This window comes from Salmo salar, chromosome 15 (genome assembly GCF_965601325.2).
Source record: "Salmo salar chromosome 15, fSalSal1, whole genome shotgun sequence".
In the NCBI taxonomy this organism is placed as follows: Eukaryota; Metazoa; Chordata; class Actinopteri; order Salmoniformes; family Salmonidae; genus Salmo; species Salmo salar.
The window spans coordinates 37,886,718-37,902,836 of record NC_138305.1 but is presented as its reverse complement, the minus strand read 5'-3'; the positions used below and the strand labels follow the sequence as shown (position 1 = coordinate 37,902,836).

Genomic DNA, 16,119 nt, shown 5'->3' with positions numbered 1-16,119 from the left:
ATCTATATCCACAGTAAAACGAGTCCTATATCGACATAACCTGAAAGGCCGCTCAGCAAGGAAGAAGCCACTGCTCCAAAACCGCCATTAAAAAGCCAGACTACGGTTTGCAACTGCACATGGGAACAAAGATCGTACTTTTTGGAGAAATGTCCTCTGGTCTGATGAAACAAAAATAGAACTGTTTGGCCATAATAACCATCGTTATGTTTGGAGGAAAAAGGGGGAGGCTTGCAGGCCGAAGAACACCATCCCAACCGTGAAGCACGGGGGAGGCAGCATCATGTTGTGGGGGTGCTTTGCTGCAGGAGGGTCTGGTGCACTTCACAAAATAGATGGCATCATGAGGGAGGGAAATTATGTGGATATATTGAAGCAACATCTCAAGGCATCAGTCAGGAAGTTAAAGCTTGGTTGCAAATGGGTCTTCCAAATGGACAATGACCCAAAGCATACTTCCAAAGTTGTGCAAAATGGCTTGAGGACAGCAAAGTCAAGGTATTGGAGTGGCCATCACAAAGCCCTGACCTCAATCCTATAGAAAGTTTGTGGGCAGAACTGAAAAAGCGTATGCGAGCAAGGAGGCCTATAAACCTTAGTTACACCAGCTCTGTCAGGAGGAATGGGCCAAAATTCACCCAACTTATTGTGGGAAGCTTGTGGAAGGCTACCCGAAACGTTTCACCCAAGTTAAACAATTTAAAGGCAATGCTACCAAATACTAATTGAGTGTGTGAACTTCTGACCCACTGGGAATGTACTGAAATAAATAAAGGCTGAAATAAATCATGCTCTCTCCTATTATTCTGACATTTCACATTCTTAAAATAAAAAAGTGGTGATTCTAACTGACCTAAGACAGGCAATGTTTACTAGGATTAAATGTCAGGAATTGTGAAAAACTGAGTTTAAATGTATTTGGCTAAGGTGTATGTAAACTTCTGACGTCAACAGTATGTATGTGCTACTGCTCGACAATTTTTAATTTTTATAATAATAATAATAATCTCAGTCGACCAACAACCTTTTAGACCAAACAATCGACTAGTCGAATAATTGGGGTCAGCCCTAACCCAAACTGATCATTACACTATTGTCTTTCTAAATTAAAATCAACCTCTTTACCCTCCTTATCATTCAGTTAAGCCCAATTTAAATTAAATTGTGTAGTAAAGTGCACAATTATCGCCCATTCATCCATTTGTCATTCAGTGAGGAGAGATAGACGCATTAGCGCCTGGCTGGGTACCAACATCCTACAGAGCATTTTCTTGGAATAGGTGTGAAAGAAAAACAACTAAAAAAGGCTCTAAATACTTTTCTGTTTGTGATTTCAAAATTGAGACAAATGAGCACTATTATTTTTGGGGCAGATTGTTTTTAGTTACAAAAACAAACGTCAGAGGCCATTGGGCAATGGCGGTTCTGGTGTTAATAGTTATGCTTTCCCTACCTAACAACTAATGTTCCTCAATTGTTTTCGGCAGTGAGCAAATTTCAGGTCTGCTGAGTGCAAACTTGTGAAAATTCTGTGCAACTTCCGCCACGCGTTTACTGTGAACACTGAAGCTGTACCCACTTTAATTTACTGTTTTAACAGTGGCCAAGTAGGCTACTGTGGTTATCTGATCAGAGTGGCCTACCATAATAAACTATGGAGAAAAAGCTTCACATAACATTTTAACATGGAAATAGCATTTCTATCATTCAGCCTGTGTGTTGTAGCAGCCAATGTGTTGTATTCAATGTAGGACTATATTCCATGAGACTTTTGAAAAAAACATGCAGGGCTTGACATTAACCAGTTTATCCACTGGTCCTTGAGACAAGGAGGTGACTGAACATTGTGTTGTTTGATGCAAGAAACCACTTTACAAAATAAAATGCATTATTATTCCCTTACCATTATTACAGAGAATCAGACAAATTATGCTACCCTCTGCCTATTGGCTACTTAGCTTATTCAAGCCTGTCTCAAAATACAACACTGCCCATTTAAGATTTAAAAAAATAAGCTCTTTACCTGACTCACTTTTGGAAGATGGCTAGAAATGTTCAAGTTTTGTGCTCTTTTAGGAAGAAATCACTCCCACATTTCTGACTACAAATTAGCTAAAAATGGCCTAATAACTCACTATATAGCAAAGAATATGAACAAATGTGCACCCGTGGCCACATGCAGCTCTCGCTTTGATCTCAAAATAAAATCTCTTGCATAGTTTTTGTTTCGGTATGTTGCATTGAAAGTGGCTAATATTGCGTTGAGTCGATCACAATTCCCACAGTAAAGAGAAACATTGATATTGTTACCTAACAGGGAAAACTCTAGAAAAGCTGAGGGAAGTTCAATCTCGTGCTTCTATGCGCGAGCTGATATTTCTTCTGCTCTGCAGTCCCGGGGGAGCTGGGCACAGCTTTGAGGGAACATTGCTAACAACGACATACTTTTGCATCTTCTTAACATTTAGCCTAGAACAGAAATTGTTCAACTAAACCAAACCAAGTGATGCTTACCTTTGCAAAGACTCTTGACGTAAGCAGGTTTGCTGTGACATGGCAGCTGCTGGCTTTTTGTCTTCAGGCGGACTGGGCTTGTGAGTGGGCTTATGGCATGTGGAATTACTTTTAGATTACTCAGTGTGAGCATCATCGAGTCCTCATCATGGGCCATCGGAATGGAGCTAGAGGGCTCAACATTCTCCTCTTCATTCTCTGTGTAGCTTGGCTCAGAATTGAGGTACTTCTTCAGTGTCTCTGCCAAACCACTGTTGTGCTGTTCAGATGGTGCAACCTCTCCTGTGGTGCTGCTCACCTTAGACACCCCAATACTGCTCAACGGTAAACTTTGTTCCACAACAGTTTTCTCCTTCATACACTCCACAGATATCTCTGTGACATCAGTAATGACCTCAGACGTGATACAGATATCTACCTCCATGCTATTCGTACTGGACACAGCATCTTTGGAAACATATTGCCCCTCCTCTGTCACATCTAACTCCAGACTAGAATTAGAAATAATGGAAGCAGGCAGTTGTTGAAGGCCCTCAGGTTGGACAAGGGGTGATAATTGCAGAGATTCTGATTGTTTTCCTGGACCACCTTCAACAGCAGGATGTCCCACACAGACAGCTGCAGGTGGATCTTGTGTCACAGTTTCAACAGCTTGGCTTTTACAGACCAAAGCACTGGGAGTTTCACTGTTAGACCTGTCAGTAATAATAACAAGTGAATCTCCAGTTGAATGTTCAGTGATAAGTCCATTAGCAGATAGGCCAGTGTCGGTATTTGAATTGTTTCCACAATTCTCAGTGACAGTAGTAGTAGTCGCAGAGACAGCATCAGCAGTCAAATCCTTAGACGTGCCAGTTTTGCTTTCTGAGGCACATTTTTCAAGTCTGCTCTTCAGTGGAGTTTTCAAAACAATGTCACAGTCTGGAGCTGAAACACAATCCTTCCTGAGAGGTTCTGGTGTGGTGGGTTTAGTCCTCTGACCCTCTATGGCCTCGGGCAGCTCAGGACTTCCTTCAGAGCCATCTTGGACAGTACTGTCTTCTACTTCTAACTGGCACTTATGTCGCTCTTTTGCTACTGTGGCTTCAGACAGAGGCTTTTCAGCATCCTGACAAGATTCTCTCTCTGTATGTCTACTCTCCATACTTTCAGGTTCTGGAGGCGTTGAGATTTCTGAAGAGGGCTGTACAACTGGGTTCTCAAAGACACTACTGTTGATTTGGTCTAATACAAGCAATTCTCCAAGATCAGGCTGTTCACGGTCTTCTGCTGACTGGTCTTCAGGAACCTCATCAGGTGGTGTGCACTCCTCCTGCTCCTTGACTTCAGCAGACTGTCTTGGTGTTTTAACTGGTGACAGGGTGAGGTTCAGAGTTTCCATGAAACTTAACTTTCTGTTTGGACCGTTTTCCTCTATAGAGCTTTTCTCAGCCACTTTGGCCTCAGGTGGAAGCACTTCCGATTCCTCATGTGTCTTTTGCTCCCTGACTTTACCGTTGACCATGTTCTTGTCCTTACTGACGTCCGCACTGCATCGGTAACGTTCCTTTGTTCTTTTTTCCTCACGCTCCTTTCCTCTCTCTGTACAACTGTTTTTTCTTTCTCCTGACTTATTTTTTTCTTTTCTGATCTCATCCTCTCTTTTTCTCTCTTTTTTCCTTCGATGGTCCCTTGGAGGACTTGTCCCTCCCTTGCGATTAAAATATTCACTGGATCGTTTAGTGGGACTGGCTTGATTTGAATAGGCATGCCTTCTGTTTTTAGAGGAAATGTCTTTAATACTTCTACTACGCTTATCGTCATCCTTATCAAAGCTAAGCACCTTATCATGCCGACTAGACCCTGTTGATAGAATGTCTGCACTGTCTTTAGGCAATCCTTTAGACGTACGGTGAGAGGAAGCAGTGCAATGCAAAATGTCTGAGTGTGGGCTTTTAGACCCATCTGATCTCCTGTGTACCTCAACATCTGAGGGATAAGGGTATCTGCTTCTGTTTGACTTAGAGTCATATTTTCCAATATCTTTTTGTGCTCTGTGTGACCGGTTCCTCTCATCTGAATGAGATTCCTTATTTACATCTGGACTGTTTTTATGTCGCTGCTCCTTTGACTCAGACAGCCTGGGATTTTCACCTCTGCCTTCTCTGTGCTTGGTTTGTTTCGGCTTGTCTGACAGGCCTAGTTCACGTGTATGGTGTCTACTCACAGAGTCCTTACTGGAACTACTAACAGAAGAAGATGTGCCTTTCACTGGAGCTTCTGAATCACCTCTAGAGGTGACAGGAAGAGGTGGTCTGAAAACTCTTGCGTCAGATGGGGGTTGGGGGAGGACCACATCTCTGTCTTTACGGAGCAGCTGATGAAGATCCTTCACAACACAATCCTTAGATCCTGGTAGTTGAGTTGCTGGCGGTGGACCCGTAGGATTCAGTCTGGTTGGAACTTCTGGTTGGCGTGGTTGCGAAGGCCCCGTAGGATTCAGTCTCAATGGAACATGATTTTTCAAGCAGTTCATCTGAGATTGATGGTGAGCAGCAGGACCTCTCTCTGGCCTGAAACTAAAAAAAGTTTTAACATAAATTACTCACATGCCTAGATTCACAGAGACCACAGAAATTATCCAATTGACCCCATCTAATGGATACATAGAAAACATGTGTAGACCCCTAAATAACTGTTTATTTGATGTACCCTGCCAACTACAAGTTACCACTTCACAGGTGTATATGAAATATGAAGGGTCAAGACACTTACCTTTGGCTCAACCTATTTATCTCCTCGTCCTTCCGCACAACCTCCATTTTAGCTGTTTTGATGAGCGCACAGATGTTCTTCTTCAGACGGCTGTTCTCAGTGTTCAGCGTTGTATTCTTCAAAATGACAACAACATCTCAACCACATACAGTAAGTGGTTATACTAACTGTAAGTTGCTCTGGATAAGAGCATCTGCTAAAATGACCAAAATGTAAATAAGAAACAGAGATAACCAATGCAATCATTTGTCAATGTAGCCTTTCCATCACCCACTAGTGCTGAACAATTAGTGCTTTTTGAGGTCGGTTAGGTTTTGGTTCGATTATTAAAAAATAAAATCACGGTTTTCAATTTCGATAATTATTTTCCATGCATTGTGGGTTGAATGGTTTAACACAGAATAAAACAATTAGTAAAAGTCCAATGATGGTAGTGACTGCCCATTACTGCTTATTAACCATCATTTATTCACATTACTTTGATAAAATACTTCAGGTGTGTATATTACATTTGTTTTAGTTGATTACTTTATTATTTCATCCCAAGACAATCTGTATAGAGCTGCTGCCTATGCTGTCTGACAAAATCACAATTTAGTAGTTCTTCAAAGTAAATAAGACATACTTTTATGACTGCTGAATACCAACTATCAAACATAGCCGGGGGGGGGGGGGTCCAATCCTGCCTGAGGATGGTTGATGTTTTGAGTAAAAGAAAACAAACTCAATATACTTTAAAATGACTAAACCTGAATCGAAATAAAAAAATTATAGACTTCTATTCAAACAGTGGTTTTTGAATGTCCAGTTTACTAGACAGTCAGGGAGCTTCGAAAATTCAAATAACGATGGATAGAGGACTATTTTTTGCCAAATTTGAGGCAAGGAAATAACATTTTCAGTGTGGCCCTCCAGATCTCGTTGAAGACCGAATGCGACCCCCGGGGCAAAATTAGTTTGACACCCCTGACTTAGATAATGCAATTTCAGGTAGAGATAGTTTGCGATGCTAATGCTCTCTATCCTGCATTCTTCTGTCTCTTCTCTCTCTCGCTCAGTGTCTGCCCCACACTAACCTAATGTAGCAGTTGGAAAAGAAACACAGAGACTGGACAAGAAGGCACTCAATGGATTATGGTCATTGTAGTTAATACTGACGTAGTTTTCTGCGCTAAACTACGTAGAATAATGGCCTGTTGGAAACTACAACGTCGCACAGTTCGGTCTTGATCCGATTTATCTCTAGAAAAACAATGTGAGCATAGAGCTCACAAAAAATAAAAAATAAAAATGGAATTCAAATAATTGAACCATGGTCTGGTCAATTAGTTGTTTATAAACCTTAAAATTACTAACATTTTGGTTAATCGCTCAGCACTATCACCCACAGAGAATAACAAAGGATTTTCAGAGGGAAATACATTTTTTTAAATCTAATGTTCAAATTCAAGTAAATGTTAATTGATTTAGCTAATCTATTTTTGTAAAAAATATTTAAAGTACTTTTATGCTCCTTGTATTTCAAGGGGTACTACTAGCACATGATTGACACTTGAGACTTTCTATTACAAACCTTTGTTTCAATCTGCTGCAACCGCCTATGTAACTCTTCAATTTGGCTTTGTGCAGCATTGTATCTTGTCCTCAACTGTAATGAGACATAGGTACTGATGGTTAGTTATTCAGTTCTAACAGGATCTGTCTATCATTGATGAACAGCATTCCATTTTAGAGAAAGCAAAGAGAAAAAGAAAACACACATGAATTGGATAAGGATTACAGTACAAACCTCATTGTAGGAAGTGTCTTTATCCTGTTGTTCCTCTGTTATGATTTCTTCATATAAATCCATAGAGCTCAGATTCTGTGGTGAAAGGAGTGTGCAGTTTCTTTCTGTAATAAGAATACACAAATATGAAGCAGGCCCTATTATCAGTTATATTCTGAGAGAACATAGATATCTTTTCTACTTCTAAAAATATATATCTGACTCAGACCATCTTGTGAAGAACCAATGTGTATGTTTGAGTGATATTTACCTGCATTTGGATAAATCCTCGGACTTGGACTTTCCAAACCAGAATAAATATCCACAGAATCATCATCGAAAGCTGCCACCGTATCTGTGAGGTAGAAGTTTTGCAAAGATACACGGCTATAATTGCACTGCTGTAATTTCATCACATGGAATGACATTACTGTAGAAATGCCTTCTATTATTGGATACAGTATGCCAGTGTAATAGGGGATCAACATAACACAGGTTTGTATATTTCTTTGAATGCATAAAATCAGGACTATTGCAGTGCCATACGCGGGAAATAACAGTGCTTTGTGACAGGACAGCACTACAAGAAGAATACCAAATGATTCATGGCAGAAACTATTTTAGGAAAGTTGTTGCATGTCTTTCAGCACCCACTATGTATGGACGGCAAACACTCTTCACACCACTTCGATACCGAAGTTACTTTTTCGTCGCAGGTTAAGATAATTTACGTGGCAGATTAGGATAATTAACATAGCAGGTTAGGAAACTGAGGTTAAGGTTAGGAAAAGAGTTAGGGTTAGCAAAAATGCTCTCCTAACCTGCTACGAAAATCACCTCGTATCAAAGTGGTGTGAAAAGCGTGTCCCATCTATGGCCAGTGTTAAAGGGAAATATATAGTACCAGAAAAAAGTCTAGACACACCTACTCATTCAATGGTTTTTCTTTATTGTTACTATTTTCTACATTGTAGAATAATAGTGAAGATATCAAAACTATGAAATAACACATGGAATCATGCAGTAACCAAAAAAGTGTCTATTTTATATTCTTCAAAGTAGCCACCCTTTGCCTTGATGACAGCTTTGGCACACTCTTGGCATTCTCTCAACCAGCTTCATGAGGTAGTCAGTCAGCTGGAATGCATTTCAATTAACAGGTGTGCCTTGTAAAAAGTTCATTTGTGGCATTTCTTTCCTTCTTAATGTGTTTGAGCCAATCAGTTGTGTTGTGACAAGGTAGGGGTGGTATACAGAAGACAGCCCTATTTGGTAAAAGACCAAGTCCATATTAACAGCTCAACTAAGCAAAGAGAAACGACAGTCCATCATTACTTTAAGACATGAAGGTCAACCAGGAGAATGTAAAGAACTTTCTTCAAGCGCAGTCGCAAAACCATTAAGCACTATAATGAAACTGGCTCTCATGAGGACCGCCACAGGAAAGGAAGACCCAGAGTTACCTCTGCTGCGGAGGATAAGTTCATTAGAGTTAACTGCACCACAGGTTGCAGCCCAAATAAATGCTTCAGAGTTCAAGTAACCGACACATCTCAACATCAACTGTTCAGAGGAGACTGTGTGAATCAGGCCTTAATGATTGAATTGCTGCAAAGAAACCACTACTGAAGGACATTAATAAGAGACTTGCTTGGGCCAAGAAACACAAGCAATGTTTCTTGGCCCATCTTCCTGAGACGCAGAGCAGGTGAACGGATGATCTCTACATGTGTGGTTCCCACCGTTAAGCATGAAGGAGGAGGTGTGATTGTGCTTTGCTTTGCTGGTGACACGTTCACTGATTTATTTAGAATTCAAGGCACACTTAACCAGCATGGCTACCACAGCATTCTGCAGCAATACGCCAGCCCATCTGGTTTGCGCTTATTGGGACTATAATTCGTTTTTCAACAGGACAATGATCCAAAACACACCTCCAGGCTGTGTAAGGGCTATTTGACCAGGGAGAGTGATGGAGTGCTGCATCAGATGACCTGGCCTCCACAATCACCCGACCTCAACCCAACAGATGGTTTGGGATGAGTTGGACCGCAGAGCGAAGGAAAAGCAGCCAACAAGTGCTCATCATATGTGGGAACTCCTTCAAGATTGTTGGAAAAGCATTCCAGGTAAAGCTGGTTGAGAGAATGCAAAGCTGTCAAGGCAAAATGTGGCTACTTTGTAGAATCTCAAATATATTTTGATTTGTTTAACACTTTTTTGGTTACTACCTGATTACATGTGTTATTTCATAGTTTTGATGTCTAAACTAGTATCCTACAATGTAGAAAATAGTAAAATTTTTACTTTTGACTGGTACTGTATATATGTATTGCATTGTACTCACTGCAGTTGTCTTGGCTGAGATCACCATACACTTCGTCCATCAAATCCCCCTCCATTCTCCTGATGCTCAATCAATGGCTCAGAGATGTACCTGGAAGAAACAATGCATAATTAGTTAGTATGTTTGTTTTTGTGTGTGTGTGTGTGTGTGTGTGTGTGTGTGTGTGTGTGTGTGTGTGTGTGTGTGTGTGTGTGTGTGTGTGTGTAGCTAGCTAGTTCATTGCGCAAGCTAAATTAGCTATGTCGGCTCCTTGTACATGCACCAAGGGATATAATGGAAAGCACAGCCCCAGGCATCAGCACATTTTAGCTAGCTAACTGAAACAACAAGCTAGCAAGCCAGTTAATGTATTTAGCTAGCTAACGTTTGTCTGAGACCTACAAACCTAACTAGCTAGCTACAAACTCAAGACATGGAGGAACATTGAGTATGAAAATAGCTTGGAATGTGAATTATAAAATAAATAAATCCACTCACCATATGAAAATATATTCGAAGAAAGTTATTATCATCTGTTTACAATCACTGTCGCGCCAACCCAACGATCAACCTTTTTCAGGGAGCAGGAAATAACGACATTTTCGCGCGGTCTGCAAAACAGATGCTAGTGGCTCTTCCGGGACTTTCAGACATTCAAAGTAAAATTATCATATCAAATGAAGCAGCCTGTGATTTAGGCCAAAATCATACAAAGCCAAATTAGCTAGATTATTTATTAAGGAAACCACAGCTTCTGACTTCAAAAAGTTTGCAATTTATCTAGCAAGCTGTCTGGTCTAAGCTAGTTCGGGACCCGGGACGTTTCACTCGGTAAATATTGTGCTGTATGAAAAAAAACTAGGTGTCATAGGTTATATTTGACTTCAAAAGCATCAACTAACGTATGACTGTCGCTTCCAATCGCGTCATGTAAGCGACATCATTTGGACATTCGACCCGGAAGTGCTTCTGATTTACTCACATGTGGACTGGATTTTAACAGTGACGGGAACGTGCTAACTGTGTTGTGATACAATCTAGACAGACAAGCAAGTGATGCACCTCACGATTTGGTCAACGAAGAATATAACAACATATTATAGTCTTTATCGATTATCGCAAATTTCGCTGTGGATCTCTCTTGCCTAAACGACAAATGGTACGATGGAAAATTTAGAATTGAGCCTGTCATCACTTGGTACCATATCCAGACATATTGACAAAAGTCACAACGAACTCAGCAAGTATTTAGCAAAACAGGTAAGATACATTTCTCCTTGACGTGTTATGAACACAATAGTGTGTAATATTTCTGTTTTGACCTATTGATAAGTGATGCACCCTATATGTGCACGTGCATATTCCACCCTCTTAAATATGCATTTGTCTATTTACAATCCAAACAATTGCACTATGCCTACACCCCATCTTAATAAATGCAAATGTGACCTAATTACAATTGTCTTTGCTCAGGACGCTATTTACATGACATTGATGGATGTCCCTTGAGATTGGAGGGTGTAGACATAGCCCACCCTTGCCTATAGTTGCCTGGCATGTCCTAATGAATTAAAATGTCAATCTTGACTTACCCCTGATATGTCTTTCTGTCTGTAGATATGGAGCCAGCAGGACAGACGGTGTATTCTGGCTTGTTTGGCTCAGCTTCTGTTGGAGAAGGACTATACGCTGCTGCTCGCCCGCCACCTCCGGCCCCTGATCCTTGACCTGCTGGAGAGGAACGCAGAGAGGATCAAAGCAGACGGCAGGATCAACCATGATCTCCACGAGCGCCTGTGTGTGGCGCTTAGCAAACTCCTCGGTGTCAGTCCTGATGCACAGGCGTAAGTAGTGAACCCTGCATGATCACTGATCATTAGACATGATGGAAAAACACTTCATAAACACTAGCTATTTTTTCCATTCTCTTCTACGGGCTTGAAGTGACATGAAAAAGCTGCCAATGCTCACTTTATATTTTACTGTATCAGGGTTTCTATTTTCGAGGATTATTATTAGTATTCTATGAGAGAGGCCAGTATTCAAGCAGTAGAAAATAATCTGTACTACCTATCAGCACTGGCCCACATCAACGACTACTTCTAACAACCTCTGTTGCACTTTCCTCATTATCAGGTTTGCTGCGAGGTACTTCAATGATGCCCCTCCAGTGTTCCAGAGGCTCTTCTTCACCAGTGAAGAGTCCTCGTCTGTCCAGTACGGCCCCAGGAGGATGAAACTGCGGGACTTAATGGGTGCTACTCTCCGCTTCCTCCAGAGTGACTGTACCAAGTTTCGAGTCCTCTGGGACTGGAGTGCCTGCGTGTCTCAGCTACTCACCAGCGACGTCATGGTTCGAGGGTGTGTATCTACCTTGTCTACCATTCCCTCAGTATCTATTCTCTCTCAGGCCCTACGGCAGACTAGCATCCTATCCAGGAGTGTACTTATACATCAAGCTGCCTCACGCTACAGAAACAGGCTGGATGCTTTGATTGATGCTTTTACAACTGTCTGTATTCATGTGAAGTCAAGCTTAGTGATCTTCTGGATTCTTTTCCGTTTAGTTACACTGCCCAGTGTCTGGCTCTGGTGTCTCACATGACTGATAATCAGAAAACCATCTTCTTGAGAAAGGTGCTGTCGAGTGACGAGATTCTGCACATGAAGATAAAGTATGTACATTTCTATTGGACTGATTTTGAACACTGTTGACGATTGGTGTATGTTGATTGGGATGGATGAAAAAAGTTTTTTTGCATGTTATTATAATGCACACATTGTGTACTCAAATGTAGACTTGCATGTCTTCACAGATTGCAGATATGAATACAATGTTCAGTTTATAACCTTTGCTTTTATCGGCTTATAAACACATAGGTCTCTGGAGGAGACTCAGCAGTTGGAGGTAGAGAAGGCCCTGGTGCTGGCTAACCAGGGCACTGTGATGTGGTGCCAGGAGAAGGTGAACAAGTTCACCCGGGGCCAGGTGGTGTCAGAGGACCTGTCCCAGACCGTGGTGGCTGTCTGTGGGGTGGTGTTACCTAGGATTGCCCCAAAACAGACAGAGCAGGTAAGACTTCCTATCCTGGTCCCAGATCTGTTTGTGCTTTTGCCTACTCCATTGTTGTTGGTAAGATATTTGGCATGACAATTCCATTAGCAGTTGGAAGGAGAGCAGAAACAGACTGGCAGCCAGGCTAATGACTTCCTGCTTAGATTTAGAGATTGGTTGTTTGTGAAAGACTATGGAATATATGGTTCAAACTACATCATTGGTGTTGATTTGATGCATTATATTTGTACTCTTACTAAACTCTAGGGTAACCTAAAACATCTGGTGCTAGTGGACTCAACCTGCCGCAACCTGCGGAGACTGGCCATGGCCGTGGCATCCCAGAAGGCTGTTCTTTTGGAAGGGCCCATTGGATGTGGTAAAACAGCCCTGGTGGAATTCTTGGCTGCAGTGACCGGACATACCAAAACACCAGAGATTCTCAAAGTTCAACTTGGGGATCAAACTGACAGCAAAGTAAGTGCAGTGATCCAATGTAGCAATTTATAAAATATACAGTACCAGTCAAAAGTTTAGACATTCAGTTGAAGTCGGAAGGTTACATACAGGTGGAGTCATTAAAACTCGTTGATAAACCACTCCACAAATTTCTTGTTAACAAACTATAGTTTTGGCAAGTCGGTTAGGTCATCTACTTTGTGCATGACACAAGTAATTTGTCCAACAATTGTTTACAGACAGATTATTTCACTTATAACTCACTGTGTCACAATTCCAGTGGGTCAGAAGTTTACATACACTAAGTTGACTGTGCCTTTAAACAGCTTGGAAAATTCCAGAAAATGATGTCATGGCTTTGGAAGCTTCTGATAGGCTAATTGACATCATTTGAGTCAATTGGAATTGTACCTGTGGATGTATTTCAAGGCCTACCTTCAAACTCAGTGCCTCTTTGCTTGACATCATGGGGAAATCAAAAGAAATCAGCTAAGACCTCCGAAAAAGAGAAATTGGGAGAAATTTCCAAAAGGCTGAAGGTACCACGTTCATCTGTACAAACAATAGAACGCAAGTATGAACACCATGGGACCACGCAGCCGTCCTACCGCTCAGAAAGGAGACACGTTCTGTCTCCTAAAGATGAACGTACTTTGGTGCGAAAAGTGCAAATCAATCCCATAACAACAGCAAAGGACCTTGTGAAGATGCTGGAGGGAACCGGTACAAAAGTATCTATGTCCACAGTAAAACGAGTCCTATATCGATATAACCTGAAAGGGCACTCAGCAAGGAAGAAGCCACTGCTCCAAAACCACCATAAAAAGCCAGACTACGGTTTGCAACTACATATAGGGACAAAGATCATACATTTTGGAGGAATGTCCTCTGGTCTGATGAAACAAAAATAGAACTGTTTGGCCATAATCACCATCGTTATGTTTGGAGGAGAAAGGGGGAGGCTTGCATGCCGAAGAACACCATCCCAAACGTGAAGCATGGGGGTGGCAGCATCATGTTGTGGGGTGCTTTGCTGCAGGAGGGACTGGTGCACTTCACAAAATAGATGGTATCATGAGGTAGGAAATTATGTGGATATATTGAAGCAACATCTCAAGACTTCAGTCATGAAGTTAAAGCTTGGTTGCAAATGGGTCTTCCAAATGGACAATGACCCCAAGCATACTTCCAAAGTTGTGGCAAAATGGCTTAAGGACAGCAAAGTCAAGGTATTGGAGTGGCCATCACAAAGCCCTGACCTCAATCCTATTGAAAATGTGTGGGCAGAACTGAAAAGTGTTTGCGAGCAAGGAGGCCTACAAACCTTAGTTACACCAGCTCTGTCAGGAGGAATGGGCCAAAATTCACCCAACTTATTGTGGGAAGCTTGTGGAAGGCTACCTGAAACGTTTGACCCAAGTTAAATAATTTAAAGGCAATGCTACCAAATACTAATTGAGTGTATGTAAACTTCTGACCCACTGGGAATGTGATGAAAGAAATAAAAGCTGAAATAAATCATTCTCTCTACTATTATTCTGACATTTCACATTCTTAAAATAAAGTGGTGATCCTAATTGACCTAAAACAGGGAATTTTTACTAGGATTAAATGTCAGGAATTGTGAAAAACTGAGTTTAAATATATTTGGCTTAGGTGTATGTAAACTTCCGACTTAAACTGTACCTACTCATTCAAGTGTTTTTCTTTATTTTTACTGTTTTCTATTGTAGAATTTTACATTTTTACATTTAAATCATTTAGCAGACGCTCTTATCCAGAGCGACTTACAGTAGTGAATGCATACATTTCATACATTTATTTCCCGTACTGGTCCCCCATGGGAATCGAACCCACAACCCTGGCGTTGCAAACACCATGCTCTACCAACTGAGCCACACGGGAATAATAGTGAAGACATCAAAACTATGAAATAACACGTGGAATCTTTTTTTTAATTTACCTTTATTTATCTAGGCAAATCAGTTAAGATCAAATTCTTATTTTCAATGACGGCCTAGGAACAGATTTTTACCTTGTCAGCTCGGGGATATGATCTAGCAACCTTTCGGTTACTGGCCCGGTGCTCTAACCACTAGGCTACCTGCCGCCCCATATTTATCATCAATCATGTAGTAACCAAAATAGTATTTTATATTTGAGCTTCTTCAAAGTAGCCACCCTTTGCCTTGATGACAGCTTTGCACACTCTTGGCATTCTCAACAAACTGGATGCAGTCTATCACAGTGCCATCCGTTTTGTCACCAAAGCCCCATACACTACCCACCATTACGACCTGTACGCTCTCATTGGTTGGCCCTCGCTTCATACTCGTCGCCAAACCCATTGGCTACAGGTTATCTACAAGTCTCTGCTAGGTAAAGCCCCGCCTTATCTCAGCTCACTGGTCACCATAGCAGCACCCACTCATAGCATGCGCTCCAGCAGGTATATCTCACTGGTCACCCCCATAGCCAAATCCTCCTTTGGCCGCATTTACTTCCAGTTCTCTGCTGCCAATGACTGGAACGAACTGCAAAAATCTCTGAAGCTGGAGACTCATATCTCCCTCACTAGCTTTAAGCACCAGCTTTCAGAGCAGCTCACAGATCACTGCACCTGTACATAGCCCATCTGTAAACAGCCCATCTATCTACCTACCTCATCCCCATACTGTATTTATTTATTTATTTATTTATCTTGCTCCTTTGCACCCCAGTATCTCTACTTGCACATTCATCTTCTGCACATCTACCATTCCAGTGTTTAATTGCTATGTTGTAATTACTTTGCCACCATGGCCTATTTATTGCCTTAACTTACCTCATTCGCACTCACTGTATATAGACGTTTTGTTTTCTTTTGTTCTACTGTATTATTGACTGTATGTTTTGTTTATTCCATGTGTAACTCTGTGTTGTATGTGTCGAATTGCTACGCTTTATCTTGGCCAGGTCGCAGTTGCAAATTATTTATTTATTAATTTCACCTTTATTTAACCAGGTAGGCAAGTTGAGAACAAGTTCTCATTTACAACTGCGACCTGGCCAAGATAAAGCAAAACAGTTCGAAATGAAATGAAATTTCAAGAAATGAGAACTTGTTCTCAACTAACCTACCTGGTGAAATAAATAAAAATATTTACTTTTTTCTTTTTTTTCTCTCAACTAGCTTCATGAGGTGCATTTCAATTAACATGTGTGCCTTTTTAAAAATAATTGATTTTTATTTTAATGCGTTTG

The 16,119-nt window shown here is 41.1% G+C and overlaps 2 protein-coding genes across 4 annotated transcripts in view; one reads left to right on the top strand and one right to left on the bottom strand.

The window, feature by feature from the left end:
- Window positions 1-10,207, bottom strand: part of LOC106571335 (uncharacterized) — a 32,659-nt gene extending 22,452 nt beyond the window's left edge. The window contains exons 1-7 of one of the 2 annotated variants that reach the window (XM_014144281.3): window positions 9,861-10,207; window positions 9,384-9,473; window positions 7,308-7,391; window positions 7,058-7,161; window positions 6,842-6,916; window positions 5,269-5,384; window positions 2,515-5,072 (exon numbers count right to left, since the gene is read on the bottom strand). In XM_014144281.3, coding sequence (XP_013999756.3) covers window positions 2,515-5,072; window positions 5,269-5,384; window positions 6,842-6,916; window positions 7,058-7,161; window positions 7,308-7,391; window positions 9,384-9,438 — 2,992 coding nt within the window. In that variant the 5' untranslated portion in view covers window positions 9,439-9,473; window positions 9,861-10,207. The remainder of the gene's footprint in view (window positions 1-2,514; window positions 5,073-5,268; window positions 5,385-6,841; window positions 6,917-7,057; window positions 7,162-7,307; window positions 7,392-9,383; window positions 9,474-9,860) is intronic. The other variant, XM_014144280.3, reaches the window with a different exon arrangement.
- A 65-nt stretch (window positions 10,208-10,272) lies between these two features.
- The window catches only part of LOC106571345 (midasin), a 70,212-nt gene continuing 64,365 nt past the window's right edge, over window positions 10,273-16,119 (top strand). For both annotated transcript variants that reach the window (XM_045695636.2, XM_014144290.3), the window contains exons 1-6: window positions 10,273-10,622; window positions 10,980-11,206; window positions 11,499-11,723; window positions 11,930-12,037; window positions 12,243-12,435; window positions 12,685-12,894. In XM_045695636.2, the coding sequence (XP_045551592.2) occupies window positions 10,527-10,622; window positions 10,980-11,206; window positions 11,499-11,723; window positions 11,930-12,037; window positions 12,243-12,435; window positions 12,685-12,894 (1,059 nt within the window). In that variant the 5' untranslated portion in view covers window positions 10,273-10,526. The remainder of the gene's footprint in view (window positions 10,623-10,979; window positions 11,207-11,498; window positions 11,724-11,929; window positions 12,038-12,242; window positions 12,436-12,684; window positions 12,895-16,119) is intronic.